Source organism: Neofelis nebulosa, chromosome 4, assembly GCF_028018385.1.
Source record: "Neofelis nebulosa isolate mNeoNeb1 chromosome 4, mNeoNeb1.pri, whole genome shotgun sequence".
In the NCBI taxonomy this organism is placed as follows: Eukaryota; Metazoa; Chordata; class Mammalia; order Carnivora; family Felidae; genus Neofelis; species Neofelis nebulosa.
Genome location: NC_080785.1, coordinates 30,128,744 through 30,144,766, shown reverse-complemented (window position 1 = coordinate 30,144,766; position 16,023 = coordinate 30,128,744). Strand labels below are relative to the sequence as shown.

The window sequence follows — 16,023 nt, the reverse complement described above, 5'->3', positions numbered from 1 at the left end:
CAATTGAAAACCAGCTTTTTGTTTTGGGAGAGGCACCCTTGACTGAAAAGTTGAGGCATTGTAGGAGGCAAGTAGCTATAAACTACATAATATGAATATCAAATCTTTAATGGCATGTTAGTACTACATGTTAAAGACACAGATCAATGAACAGTTAGCTCTTGCCTTTTCTTTCTGTAATCTATATTCAGCCAGTATGACCATTTAAAGAATAAATATGGAAGAAGACAAAAGTATTGTTTTCCATCCAAAGTTTACCATGTTTATACTTTAAACTTGGAGTGGCACTTACGGCATTTTCTTTATAATCATAGATCTGCTCAGTTCCATTGTTTTGGTTTTTTTTATTGCAAAAATCAAGACATCGAGAAAATAACATTCCCTTGAACACAAAATGAGCATTATGAGATTTTATTTCCAAGGTTAAATCAATATGTCTTTGGCTAGATAGTGAGAGATGACCAATTAAACATTTTCCACCAAAAAATATTTGCTTTTAGTGAAATTAATGGCAAAAGTTATGAACTTCACAAAGGCGTGAAGTCACTTAGATGTTTAAAAGTGTATTAAAGAAAACATAAGTCTTATTTCAATATGTTAAGTCTTCACGATATATCATCTATAAACGTAAGGCCTACATCCCGTCATAAAAAAAAACACCTTTTCTTTTCCCTTGAGGTGCAAAGGTGCTACCCTTGGTCTGTTGTAGGATGTTCTTTTTCATTTAACTACCACTATTATCACATTAGACACCACAGGAGTATGTTAATTATCTTGAGGTGTCCCAGTGGCCCAGTAACTTCAGGGCAGAATGCCAGTGGAGGTCTGGTTGCAATCCAGGTTGAAAACACTGCATTAACTTGTTCAGTCTCTTGACATCTTCACAAACAGAAAGATAAACCTGGAGAGAAAACCTATTTGTTCCAATGGAGTTAACTATTCCAAAATAAATAACATCCAACCCCTGGCTGACTATTTATGATTGTGTATAAAAAGTAATTAATGAGATGTATTTTCCAAGGCTATTAATTATGTACTAACAGGAATGCTTTTTAGATACTGTTCCTCTGAGTGCAATAAACCTGGGTCATCTAGGCAACCTAATGAGCATCTGCCACTGCAGAGAACTTTCAAATTTCAGGCAAAAGTTGGAAAAAGTTGTTTCGAGGGTGGCCCGGTAAGACCCAGTACTGTCGTTGGTAGGATAGTTCACCAGTGCAAGATATGAAGATAGGTGTGTTGTAATTGATGGTCGAACTCACTCCTCTTTTCTTAGACTTTGGTGGTTCACAGAATGAGCGTCAAGGAGACACCAAGTTCTGTGGAGAATGCGCATGAGAAAGAGAAGAGAGTACAGGGGGAATGCAAAATTTGCAAAGAGTAGAAGCATGGAGCAGGGAGTAGGGGGAGGGGCACAAAAGTATCAAGCAGAAGAAAGCGTAGCAAATAAAATGATTCTGCTACCCAGATAGAACGTCCCTACATTGTGCCAGTCAATTGAGCCAGTAGGATTTCAGCAGTTTCCACTCACATCAAATAAATTCTACAACAGAGCAAAATAAGAAGATGCATATTAATTATCACTTGATAGCTAGTGACAATGAGACATCTATACCAAAAAAGCAATAGATGTCATCATTTTTATACAGCTATGAACAAAATCAGTGACTAATATAGGTAAGTGCTTGTTAATTGAAAGCGAACTAATTAAGGATGTCATCAAAGCATTTAATTACTGGGGCACCTGGGTGGCCCAGTCGGTTAAGTGTCCAGATTTGGCTCAGGTCATGCACTCCCTCTCGTGGCCCGTGAGTTCGAGCCCCACTTGGGGCCGTGTGTTGACAGCTCAGAGCCTGGAGCCTGCTTCAGATTCTGTTTCCCTCTCTCTCTGCCCCTCTCCCATTTGCGCTTGTTCTCTCTCTTTCAAAAAATATACATTAAAAATGTTTTAAAGCATTTAATTCCTTACAATTGCTAGTGGGGAAGGTGGTTCTAAAATGAACTTCTTTAAAAATGTAAACAGTATGAACTTCTAAATAATGATCTTATACTTCCTTAAGTCTTCTGAAACAAGGAAAGTATAAATATTGTGAAACCTTTGCTTTTAAAAATGTATTCATTTTGGAATGTAGCTAAAAAATTAGATGATAGTCTCTTTAGTTTAATTGAAATTAAGTATGTTTTTTGTTCACATTGTTCTTATAGGACTCAGTTCAACATTTGAATATAGGGAATTGTATATTCCATCTGCACTGAGGATCTATACTTATCTTTAAGACTAAAGAATACTTTAGGTTAAGAACCAGACAACAACAGTAAACAAATGAATAATTTTGTAACTGAATTGAACTTACGCCATGTGTATGATATAAACATCACAGTGTTTTGTTTTTTTTTTTAATTTTTCTTCACTGTTGACAAAAAAAACCCTAAATACTGGAAAAATTAATCCAACAAATGAAATGAGGGGCGCCTGGGTGGCTTAGTCGGTTAAGCGGCCGACTTCAGCTCAGGTCATGATCTCGTGGTCCGTGAGTTCGAGCCCCGCCTCGGGCTCCGAGCTGATGGCTCAGAGCCTGGAGCCTGCTTCCGATTCTGTGTCTCCCTCTCTCTCTGCCCCTCCCCCGTTCATACTCTGTCTCTCTCTGTCTCAAAAATAAATAAAAGTTAAAAAAAAATTTTAAAAAAATGAAATGAGATGAGTTGATGCAAGTAAGCACGTGCTTTACAAAGAGTTCAAAATGGCTGACCTATCCTTTGTTGCAGGATACTTGATTGCACACAGGAGATACTTATTTTCATTTTACAATTGTAGGTATACAAACAAAGACATTTGACTTGTCCGGAATCAGGATTCCAAAGGAGAGTCTAGATTTCTGACCCTAAGAGTTAGTGAAAAGAGGCACCGAATATTGACGTATGTTTATAGTTTAAGTCGGATGGGTCCACCATGCTCTCCCTGATTTCTTTTGGAAAGCCAAGTGGGCTTAATGAACAATAGCATGTGGTTTAGTAAGCTTATAAAATATATTGGCAAATTGAAAGTGAATCACTAAAAAAATTGAGAAAATACCAGTCTGCTTGTTAAAACGAGTACGTTTCTTATGAATAAAAGTTTTCTTTTTCTGGACCAATAAAAGGCAGTCTAAAAAAGCATGACACAAATGAATTTTCTGTCAGTACCCTGGAAAGAAGACAAGAAAATTTTTTGGCCTTGCCCGGACATAACTGCATAATGAATCAATTTTGACATGTGATCCACACACATTTCAGAATTAGATTGCCAGCTCATAAAGTTGCCAGGTTTTCCTGCTTAATAGATAGATACATAAGTTTGGACCTAATTTTATCTAAGCAAAAAGTATTGTTTTAGAAATAAGGCACAAATTAAAACAAGTGCTGTTTCAAAATTTACCCCAAATAGATGATCTAATCAGTCTGATCATGACAGCCAATAAGATGATGTGAGTTTGTTACAATGTCTGTTTTGCTGTGGTTCTTGCGTTTAATTTTCTTGGGAAGGGAAGTGCTCAGCCATATGTAGACTTGGCTATGATTTCCTAAACTTAAGTTAAAAATGTTAGCTACTGCATGCAGTATCTTGTGAATAAGGAGGAGCTTTTATTGTAAAATCCAAAATAAGAAACTTGAAACTCAAAGTTTTTCTTTACCCCATCTTCAAAACATATCTATATATTTGTCTCTAATCCATTTGCCTGTAAAGTCAGGGATATTCCTTTAGAAATACACGTTCACTTTAACATTTTAAAATATTTAGCTAATACAAACCGCTAAAATACACAGAAAGCATTAGAACATATTTTAAAAAGGTAAAAAAAATCACTCCCAATGGCACCACACGTAGAGATTTGCATTTCTGGATATGTAATATATTTAAAATTGTATCATAACTGTTGATAATGCTTTATATCACGTGGATTTCTCCACATATGTATTTTTGAGACACAATTTTAATGAATCCACATTATTTTATATTATGAATAGAACATTATTTAAACTTCCCCCACTTTTTGCACATTAACATATTTTACAATTGTTCCTGGTGACTTAAACGATTGTAAGTATCTTGCTTTATGAAACTTAGTTTTCATCTCTGATAATATGAAATATTTCCTTGACAAGGAATATATTGTCCCAAAGGCTATGAAGCATTTTATGACTCTTGTTAACTCTTACTAGCTTACTTCTCAGAGAGTTCATACTAGTTCGTACTTCTACCTGTAGGTTAAGCAACATTTCAAGATCTTTGGGGCATTATTCAATATTTTAAAAGTAATAATAATAATAGTAATAGCAATATTTGGTAACTGGAAAAAATGCTATCTCAGCGTCATTTTAATTTGTTTGATACCCACTAAAATCTAACAGTTTATAGGTTTATTAATTAATTATGTCTGCATTTTTAAATTTTGTCTGCTCATATATTTGCCTTTATTGATTTGGAAGAATTCTCTGTGTTTGGAATATATCATTATATTTGTTTGATGCATTTTAGCAGCTCCCAATAGCTTAACATTTGTAATTTTCAATTCACTAAACATTTTTCTGTACAAGTTTTGAATGTCAGGTGATCAAAGCTATAAGTATTTCCTTATGGTTTCTTTTGTTTGTGTGTAGAAAGGCCCCTCCCATCTGGCAATAAATTAAGCATTCATTTATATTTTTTCCTATAGTTTTTGTGCCTCTTTTTTTATCCGTCATTTTAATCCACTTGGACTTTATTTTGATGTATGTATGAAGTGTGATTTAACTTTTTCCCCCCAAATAACCAGTGTTCCCAATATTGGTTGAACTTTATACTTTCCTTATGTGACTGTGATGTTTTCCCTTGTCGTGGATTAAACTGGTATCTATACTCAGTCCAGTTTTAGTGCTATATGCTTTGTTCCATTGATCTGCCTGTCAGTTTACCTTTTAGTAACTGGTTAACGAAGCCCCCATTATTTCACTCTTTTTCCAAACTTTCTTATCTAGTACTATTCTACATTAAGATTTCTACATAAACTTTAGAATAATTTTGCCAATTGAAAACATCCCATTGAAATCTGACCTATTCATTGATATGGAAAGAACTGATATCTTCCCCATATTGTAGTGTTCCCATTTAAGGATAGGGGTGGGTCTTTTTATTTATTTACATTTTCTTGTATATTAATAATAGTTTGTATTTTGTTTATTTGTGCACTTATTGATGTTTTATGATTTTCACAGTAAATGTTAATGGAATCCCTTTATATCCTCTAATTGGTTGTTTTAGTGCACCAGTTGCCCGGAACTTCCCAAGTGATCCTAATCATAGAGCTACACAACAGACATCTTTTCTGCACTCCTGATTTTAGGGAAAATGCATAGATATAATGCTTTCCAACAGAAACGTTAGTTAGGTTGGTAAATAATGGCACACTATTATAATATGGATACTATAACGGTATAATAACATAATAATACGTAATGTATATCATATAATAATACATAACGTAATGAATGGAACATTATTTTTGTAATTTGATGAATTCCATGTTTTCTACCCATTTTCATCAGCTTCACAGATTTTGCTCTCTCCCCACTCTTAATATTATTTTTTGCTCTTCTTCTAATAGTTATTTTACACATGTTGCTATTTCTATTTCTGCTGCCATTATCATGATTTTACCAACAATTAGGCTTTCTCTTGCAGTAGAATAAATTCACTCTTACATTATAGCAATGAATCTGTGCCATTTTAGTGTTATCTGGTGTTGAAGAAGGTTGATGGGGGAAAATGTGGTAGTCTCCTACAGACTTGATGTTATATGTGAAGCTCACACTAGCTTAATGGGAACTTTTCATTCCTCATATCATTTAAGCCTAAGGAATAAATTTTCTGCAGTTAAATCAACTTTTAATTTTAATATCCAATAGCAGCGAATTCTTTAAGTGAACTGTTACAATGCTATGAAATCATATTTGTTAACTTGAGAGGGTACCAGCGATTTGTCATTATGTGGAAAAAGTGGGGCACCCAATAATGAAATAGTGTAACTCAATTTGTGTAAAGTGTAAATTTTCTATATTTGCATAATGGTAAAGAATGGTTATGTTTAGGGGACAAGATTATAGATTATTTTTACAATTATTTATGCTTATCTTTATTTTTTCTAACTTACCTGAAACAGGAATGTATTATTGCCCGTGTGATAAAGGTCAAAATTATTAAAATGTTTTTAACAGAAAATACCTCAACTTTAGGAATATAGACAAATCACATTAGGTTAAACTCATCTAAGTATAAGAAGAAACACTGGCTACTTTTCCACGACAAGCCTGCGAATATTTTCTTTCATTGAAAAGTTTTGAGTAGGTTTGGTGGACATATTCTCAATATACAAATCCTCTCTGTGAAAGCATACGCCATCCTCAGTGGTAAGAGACAACAAAAATCTAACTGCTCACCTCCAGACTCTTACTCCTGTGAGGACTATGTATTTAATTGGATGTCTAGTAAAACAAGCATATGGAAGAAATAGCTCCCTTTCTTCTTTTACATTATCAATATGTTTACTATTTGCACCTCCTTTGAGAATTTACCATTTGATTTTTTTTGTTCATATAGTGCCTCAGGTATCTACATTTTTCATCTTTTTAACTTTATCCTTAAATAAAGAGGTCACCTGGACTCTAGAAACATCTCTTTCCATCTCTTTAGCAATATGATTTCGTGTGCCATCCTATTTAGCAATAAATTGCAATTTAACTTTTGAGACTGTAAAAAGTACTTTTATTTTATTTTTTAATTTTTTTAACGTTTTTATTTATTTTTGAGACAGAGAGAGACAGAGCATGAATGGGGGAGGGGCAGAGAGAGAGGGAGACACAGAATCTGAAACAGGCTCCAGGCTCTGAGCCATCAGCCCAGAGCCTGACGCGGGGCTCGAACTCACAGACCGCGAGATTGTGACCTGAGCCGAAGTCGGACGCTTAACCGACTGAGCCACCCAGGCGCCCCTAAAAGTACTTTTATTTTCAAGCCTTTGCAGAGGAGAGAAACCAATGAAACTCTTCTTCTAACACTAGAAAGCAGCTGAAATAGAAAAACAAGTAACTTAGGGGGGAAATAATATGCATGTGTTTTTAAAAGCAGTATGTTTTTAGGGAATCTGGTTACATCTGAAGTGATTAACAGTAAATATAATGTTTGCATTGTAACTATCTTAAGCCTATTTTCTGAATTATCATAATTAACTAAATTATGTTTCACAAATGTGTCTGCATATACACCAAGTAAAAATTTATATTCCAGAGAGGTAACTACAGGCTATGTTATGACACAGTTTGACAGCAAACTAATTCTTCACATACAATGATGGGAATTTCCATAGAAAAAAGTCTGCCATGTGTGGTCTTATAGACTCTATATCATACTCGTGGGCAGATTGAATTCTACCTGGAAACTTTGCCTTAGCTAGCTAAACAAGGTTTTGGGTGAGATCACTTGGGTCGTAAACTCAGCTTTCTTATCAACCCGAAGAAGCCATTTGCAATAGAGCATCGGCACAAATAAAGGACTTTCCATAGCCAGGTGATGTGCTCACAGGTGTTCTTCAGTCAAAAGCTGATTCTCTGCTTACAAGAACTCATATTTCTGATTTAATTTGTTTGTTCTCTGAGAGAGGTCTTTTATTACTTTATTTTCAATAAGAAATGGTTGTGACTGCTATAACTATCAACTTGTTTTCCCCCTGCCACTTCAGTCTTCTGCGTGTCTGACAGCCAAAGGGTGTAGTGGATGATTACTGCTCTGACAACACTAGGTTGTCCCTAGGGGTTTCCAAGTCCTTCTGCAAGTGGCCACCAGCTACTTACCTTTCTTCACCTGCCTACCCCCAACCTCTTTCACTTCAATTCAATTTATTTATCTACTTATTTAATATTCTTCTTTAACATTTAAAAAAATATACTAAATATATGCAATACTTTTTGATCAATTCAACAGACCATCTCCTTTCATTTTGCAAAAGAAATTGAGGTAAGAGGAGACAGTGGGATGAGAACAAAAAGTGTGAAAATGGATGTGAGCCTTGTATCATGGTGAGCTGTCACCAAGAATAAGTCCCCAGTGTCCTATATGCAGGTCACAGGAGAGAGCCCAACTGGCATTTCAAACCTTTGGTACCACAATTTGCCACTTCTTGGTGCCCATGTTTTTCCTCCACTTGGAACATTTCTGATCTTTCTCCCCAAGTCTTTCATTGCCAAGGTGATACTCAAGGGCTTTAAAAATTCATCTCCAATTCTGTTCCTTCTTCTCTGCCTTTCCAGATTTCTGTCATCAGCTAACTCCCTTTTCTCCTCTGCTGAATTTCTTTGGTGAAATATGCAAGTATCATTTACCCTGGGAAAGTCTGCTTTGAGAAACCTGGTTTTAGAATCCTAGTCTTCAAACATTATCTGTGATTATTTTCTACCTGAAGCTTCTTTTTCAGAGAACCAGTCTATTTCTTCTCCCTGTCATATGTTTGGCCACTTTATAGCATTAAAGTGTGTGTGTGTGTGTGTGTGTGTGTGTGTGTGTGTGTGTGTGTGTGTATGTGTGTGTGGTCAGAGTGCTGCTGCTAGATTATATAGTAGGATGCAGGTGAAATTATTAATCAACATGAAGCAGAGACTTTCTTTAGGGTAAGGGCAAACTCAGAGGCATTTTTATAACTCAAAATATTTATAATATTTTTAGTAGGAAATGAACACCCAGATTTTTTGTTCTTGTTTAAAAAAAAATAAACTTGAACAACAACAACAAAATGCTAAGTTAATCTATATCTTCCATCTGGTAGACTTTGATTTTCATCATCCGAATGTAAGGAAAAATAAAGGGCACACACACACACACACACACACACGTTTACATATTTACATATCTTTAGGTGCTCAGCATAGGTAAAGGTGGAGTATGTTGAAACAAACATTTCAGGTTGCCTGAAATTTCTCCTAATTTTGGTATCAGAGTAAAAGTCCACTTTATGAAGAATATTTTTTCAGAACAGATAGAGTATCCTTAAAAATTTAGTAATATATATTTTCTTCTATATTGCATGTACAATTCATTCCTGAAATTTCTTTCTTAGTTTTTTCACTACAAAACACTCATGCCAATACAGACCTGGCAAATACTTTTAAATTGAAAGAAACAAAATGTAAAAATGAAAGAAACTGAAATTCACGTAAATATAAAAAAAACATTCTATATTTCATGATTTTAATTTATTTAAAAATGTGTAAGCATTTTGATAGATTCATTTCATATAGGATTTACTGGTCTTCAAAGTATATAATACAACAACAAAAAAGTGAACCTAGCTTCTTTTTTCTTGTTCATTGAAGCTATCACATCTCATCTATCAGACCTCTAAGCAGAATTTTAAAAGTGGGGTACTCTCTCACGCCCAAGGACTATGTAATTAGCATATGAATGTGTAACGGATTGTTTGAAGTAACAATTAGGGGAACAATACATAAAGGAACTGAAGAGAGCTACCAACACCTGGGAATCCTGTATTGAATAAAGCTTTCTTAATGTAAGTAATTAAAAACGAAGGACAAATGCTCATTGTGTAGTGATAAAGCCCTACAAGGAAAGCTAAAATCTGCTGATATTTTGCTGTCATCTTTTAGACTGAATCATTAAAACACTTACTGTTTTATTTATTTCAATGGATTACTTGTTAAACGTAGGTTTTGATTTTTTGAAATCTTAAAAATGCATTTATATGTCAAAAATGTCTTATTTTTAAAATATTTATATTTGAAACATGTAATAAATGACAATACATCTTTCCCTTATGGCCAGTGTAAAATTTCAGAGGAAAAAATTTAACTGATTGCCAGGTCAAATCTGGTATAATCAACTCTCTATAATTTATTTGTCCAAATAATTTCTTCAGGTTAATTTCTAGACTACTGTTTTATTCTGTTCCTCTTGAAAGCATACATTCTATTGGGGTCTTTCTCGGGCAAAACACCTTAAGAGAGTAACCAATAACTCAAGATTGTTTGGGACCCTTGATATTGGGGAAGTTTCTGGAGTAGGAGACAGGAGCCATGCATTATTGTTTCCATTTTTGCCACTTACTCCCTGTGCAAATCATTTACATTTTTTTGTGAATAAAGTACCTTATCTCCAGGAATTATTATTTCTTTTGTAAACTGTTAAAGTCTCAGTCAAATGGCCTCTGAGGCCCATTCTAACATCTAACTGTATATATTCCTTGATCATGAAGAAACACTTGTTCTCAGAACTTAACCTTAAATGACTACAATTTTATTGGACACTGTATTTGAAAAATAAATTATGAACCTAATATTTACTTTTTAAGTGGTAAAACAAACATATGCATGAATATTAATACTTCTATTTATAATGGCCCAAAAGAATAAACAACCCAAGTATCCTTCTGTTGATGAATGGATAAATAAAATGGGGTATATCCATCGTCAAAACAAAAATTTTACTGGACAAACTTAAACAAGCAAGGGAGACTTTAGTCAAGGCTCTTGCAGTGGAGAGAGAGGCCAGAACCAAGTCAGAACCCAACTTGATGAAATAGAAGGGAAAAGGTTTTTTAATGGCTGATGTTGAGCCCCCAGTGGAACAGCAGAGCAGGATATTAGCAGGAAGCCATAAGCCATTTTGCTCGCCAGCTAGCTTTATCCAAAGGAAAAATAAACTCATATCTTCATGACAGGAGGTAGTTTTTGCACCTTGGAGCAAGGCACCTCACCAAAGTTAAGCTCCTACCCTTTCATAGAAACTGGGTGATAAGGCCCTATTTCCTTTCAGAGAGATGGTTCCCAGGGTGCCTTTGTGGCTCAATTAGTTAGCATCTTGATTTTGGCTCAGGTCATGATCTCACGGTTCATGAGATGGATCTCTGCCCTGACAGTGCAGAGCCAGTTTGGGATCCTCTCTCACCTCTCTCTCTCTCTCTCTCTCTCTCTCTCTGCCCCTCCTTCACTCTTTTCTTTCAAAACTAAATTAAAAAAAAAAAAAACCCAAAAAACAAAAGAGATGGTTCCATGTCCTTGAGTAGTACATTCTTGGTTGTAAAATTGGCATGTGGCTATTAAAAAAAGATTTACATCTCAAAGGGACAGAGAAGGAATTTACAGTTACAAAGTTTTCTAAACTAAATGCTCTAAGAAAAATAGGATCGGGGCCTAGAGTCAGGAAGAAGCCTGTCCAAAGTTTAATCAAGCTGAAGGGAACTTTAAGGCCATCTGGGTCACCACACAATGGAGTACTATTAGGCAATAAGAAAGAATGAAGTACTGATAAGTGCTACAACACGGATGAACTTTGAAAACATTAATTATGCTAAATTTAAGAAGCTAGTCACAGGGTGCCTGGGTGGTTCTGTCTGTTGAGCCACCGACTCTTGATTGCGGCTCAGGTCATGCGTGATCCCAGGTTCCTGGAATGAGCCCCGCATTGGGCTCTTTCTGCGCTGAGTGTGGAGCCTGATTGACATTCCATGGCCACCCCCCTGCCCCCGCCCTGCCACCTCTCTCTCTCCGCCCCCTGCCCCTCCTCCGTCTCAAATAAATAAACAAACAAACACACAAAAAGAAGCCAGTCACAAAAGGCTGTATTGTGTGGTTTTGTTTATATGAAATGTCTAGAATATGCAAATCCATAGAAACAAATTAGATAGTGGTTGCCTAGGCCTGTGGGATACGAGGGTGGAATTGGGGGTGTCAGCCAAAGGTTATAGAGGTTCTAATGGGGATGATGAAGATGTTCTAAAATCGTGGTGATGGTTGCACAACTCTGAATACACTGAAAACCACAAAATTGTATACAATGGGTGCATTGTGTGATGTATAAGTTATACTTCAATATAGCTGCTATAAAAATAAATATGTGCTGAAATGTGCTATGTGGCCAATAGAATATTTACCTATGTTTATGAACAATAAAAGTTTTAAAGCAAATACAAAACCCTTATTTCTTAAAAGTAAGTTTGGGTTTTGAATAATCTATAGATTCAGAATATGTATTTCTGATAGCAAACCTGATTTTTACCTTTTATGAACTAGTCTAAGTAGTTATTAATTACCATGGTGTATTAATCAGAGAGTATATAACATGGACAAGAGGAAAATAATTTCTTCAGTGCCCTTAGATATTTGCATTCCTGAAATTGAAATTGTCGATAAAGAGAAAACAACTGTGTAGCAAGAAAAAGAAGAAATAGGGTTCTTTTCTCAAATGGTGAGAAAGATTATAGCATACCTATATGTATGGTACGTGTGCATATATATATAGCATATATTTTTTTTTTGAGTGCAAGCATGGCTCCTGGCAAAATTATGAATTATGCAGAGTGACACCTTGGCTTCCACCCATTTTCTTTTCTATACCTCTTGCCACATGTTCTTGATCTATAATTACTCTCTCTGAGTCATGAGGCATCCACTTTTATGATGCCTAAACTTCCTACTGTATTACCTCACTCGGGCATCTAGGTTTTTCCAAGAGACAAAGTCATGGACAGGGTCAAACACAGCCTTTTTTCCAGCCAACATACATACATTTAAATTCTCATTTACTCAAGGCAGCTAATTTCATTTTTCGGCAGAAAGGAAGCAAATTTTGAAAACATGATAACCTCTGGGTCTCCCAGATGCATTGATGGACCAGACTTGGTTTGTAAACCTGAAAGTATCTCTAATCAACAGGATCTTAGATATTAGACTAAGGGAATAGTAAGAAAAAATTGGAGATAGGACAAACTATTCTCTCTGATCCATCTTTCTTTGGGATGAACACCTCTAGGTTGCTCCTGCTTTACCCAGAATGTTTGCTTTGTTGCTGCCCGAACTTCGGCATTTTTTAAATGTGCCCCCTAAAATTTATACTAACTACTAGAACAGGAACAACAGAGACTATAATTATGGAGGTCAGAATTGAGAGGAATCATTGGGAAGGTGCCATGGGAAGGATTAATTGAGGACCATCTATGGGATAAAAGATTTGGGCATCTGATATATTTTCATTTGGACCACATATTTTTCTACACATTGATCAACTGATTTTTCTTGGTTGTAGATTGGGCTTATGGATACTACAGACAACAAAGGAAACTTGTTGAAGAGATTGGCTGGTCCTATACAGGTAAACATTTCATTATGTAATGAGATTCAACAGAAAATTCTGTTGTTTTTGTATCTGTTTTCATATGTAAAAGAAAACTTTGTAATTCAACACATCATTTTTACTTAGCTTCATGGATTAATTAATAAAAATGTATCATAGGCAAAATGATTTCTGGTAGACCTTCCGGTAGAAAATTTGGTAGCATAGAGCATATTGGTATCAGACACAGCTGGATTTGAATCCCAAGTCGACACCAGTTATATACTTCCTTGGGAAACATACATAACCTACCTGAGGCTCAGTTTTTTTCACCTGTGAAATGGAGGATTGTTCAGAGCATTAAATAAAATCAATGAAGTTGACACAGTGCCTCTTTATAAATACAAAGCTCTCAATAAATGTTAGTTGCCGTTGCTATTATGATTACAGTAGTGATTGTTTTCATTCATTTAATAAATATTGATGGGATTCTTGCTCTCAGAAGGGGCTTCCTTCTAAATTATTGTGCTGAATGAATTGGAATCAGGGTCTAAAATCAATTTTGTATGATTGCCAGGCTTGGTTTAGAGCATCATGAATATCTAAAGTTGGCTTAAAATGGTTACAATCATGAGTTATGACCAGAAACTCTAGAGGAGAGAAGTTCTAGGCCTGATGACAAGAGCCTGAGTAGAATCTAGATGGCCCACGACAAGTCTGGTGACCATCTGAGACAGAACTGGGTGTTGGAATTGCACAATCTTTAGAAATACGATTGGGTGATAAGATGTGATAGCATTACAAGGACTTTAATGTGAGCCTAGCCAACTTGGACATTATTTTATAGACGAAGGGCAGCAGCACAATGGATTTACTAGACAGGCATGCATTTCTTTTCTTTTTTTATTCCTGCTTTCACTGTGGAAAATTTAGCAAATATGTTAAAGCACCAAAAAAAGAATATAAAAATCAGTCTTTGTTCACTCCAGGGATATTCACTTAAAAAAAAAAGGTACATTCCTTTCAGACCGGTTTTTATTATATTATTTTTGTGTATTTTATACCTAGAATTAGACATCCAATATACTCTAGAAATTATTTTTGAACATTTCTTCATTTCAGTGATGATTCCTAATGATCATGGTACTTAATGTATACCTAACATTCTGTTATATATAAATGTTATTATATTTTTGACGATCTATTATTTTTGGATATTTAAGCTACTATAAACAATGACAAATGGATGAATAGACGGATAGTTTGTATCATTTGTACTTTTCATACATTTTCTTTTTATCATTTCTTTATTAGAGAATTCTTGATAGGCAGTTACTAAGCAGAAAAAAATAAATGCCGTCAACACTCTTGATACTATGGTTTAATTGCATTCCAGAAAGATTACACTATTTGTAGTGTAAGTAAGTGACAACCCTGCTAATACTACCCAGGATTTAATGATTGTCATTTTGAAAATCTTCACTATTTGATAGGTTAAAAATGACACTTTGTTTTAATTTGTTCTGTTTGATTACCCTGAAGTGGTAAATTTCATATATTTTTATATATAATATAAATAACAGTTATGTAAATATAATATATATTCACATTATATACACTTTGTAACCTTGTATCTGACACCTGTAACCCATTTTGTATTTCTTTTACTACAAAATCAAAATCCTAGTACTTTATAAAAGTTACAACTGATTTTTGGCCCCCTTCTATTATACAAAACATGTTAATTAAGATTATAAATGCTTGGGGTACTTCCATAGCCATGGGAGAGGGCATCACAATGGGCAGCACTCTGGTTCTCTTGGAAATTATTTGCTGGGTCACTATCTGGGCATCCTCCTTTCTCCCCAAACCTGGAATTAGAAAATGGAGGACCGACAGCCTGGAAAGCAAGGGGGTTACAGTTCTCACCCAGGCAAGGGCCTCTGTATAGAGTGGTAATGGCGGGCATTTTTCAGCAGCCCAGGGTCTTTGAGCAGCTGGATGTGCCTCACCAGGTCAAAAGAAGACAGCAGTTTTACCAGTGGGTTTAGGCAGATGTTACTGGGCATGTCCTATTACCTCAGGAGGAAGCTCTTCATTTTAACAGGCTAATTGTGTATAGACATGGTGCTTATAGAGCAGCCAGGATTTCATTGATGGGTCTATGCATAAACAATACACAATTTTTTTTATTTATAATCAAGGTCATTATCCTACCTATAACTTAAGTCCTGTTGGCTTTAGCTTCTAAAGGATCGAACAGGAAGACTCCTTAAGTAGTGTTATTTGCTTCGTGGGGGGTGGTGGGGAATGGAGGAGGATGATAGGTCTCAAGAGGGGATATTCCAGAGTTGAGGTGAGGGTATAAACTTCAATTAGAGTTTTAAAGAATGGATTGCTGTATTTGCAATAGTGCTTCTCATTGGTTTGAAAAATTATCTGTTCCTAGAATATTTGAAGATCCTAGAAAGAGACTAGAAAGAGCTGTAGATGAGGACATTTTACAACTGCTTAGCTCAAACTGAGTGTGGATTAATTATGCTCTATGAATTCTTGGGGTGTCACAACGAAAACAAAAACAAATGAAAGCCATTATCCAAAAGAACATGTCTCTCCCAAGTAGAGCACACTGAAGCCAAGCATTTAAAATGTAGATTTTTCACTGTAAAGTTTATTATGTCTTTTTATTTTAAATACAAGTAGTTAAAACTTGGTAGTGTTTTCCCTTTCTATCCTTATTATTCTACCTGGAATCTGAAAAACCGTACTGTGTAAAATTTCAGTATAAGTTAGTTTTAAGATTCTTAAATTTAACTAATCTTATGAATGGCCTGGGTAAATTGGTTCTGACTACATTTTGGTCCTAGTTTTGTTCATAACAGCTTATATGTTTA

The 16,023-nt window shown here is 35.2% G+C and overlaps 1 protein-coding gene across 4 annotated transcripts in view; it reads left to right on the top strand.

The window, feature by feature from the left end:
* Positions 1-16,023, top strand: part of PTPRZ1 (protein tyrosine phosphatase receptor type Z1) — a 185,182-nt gene that overhangs the window by 41,721 nt on the left and 127,438 nt on the right. For all 4 annotated transcript variants that reach the window (XM_058724466.1, XM_058724465.1, XM_058724468.1 and 1 more), the window contains exon 2: positions 13,103-13,168. In XM_058724466.1, coding sequence (XP_058580449.1) covers positions 13,103-13,168 — 66 coding nt within the window. The remainder of the gene's footprint in view (positions 1-13,102; positions 13,169-16,023) is intronic.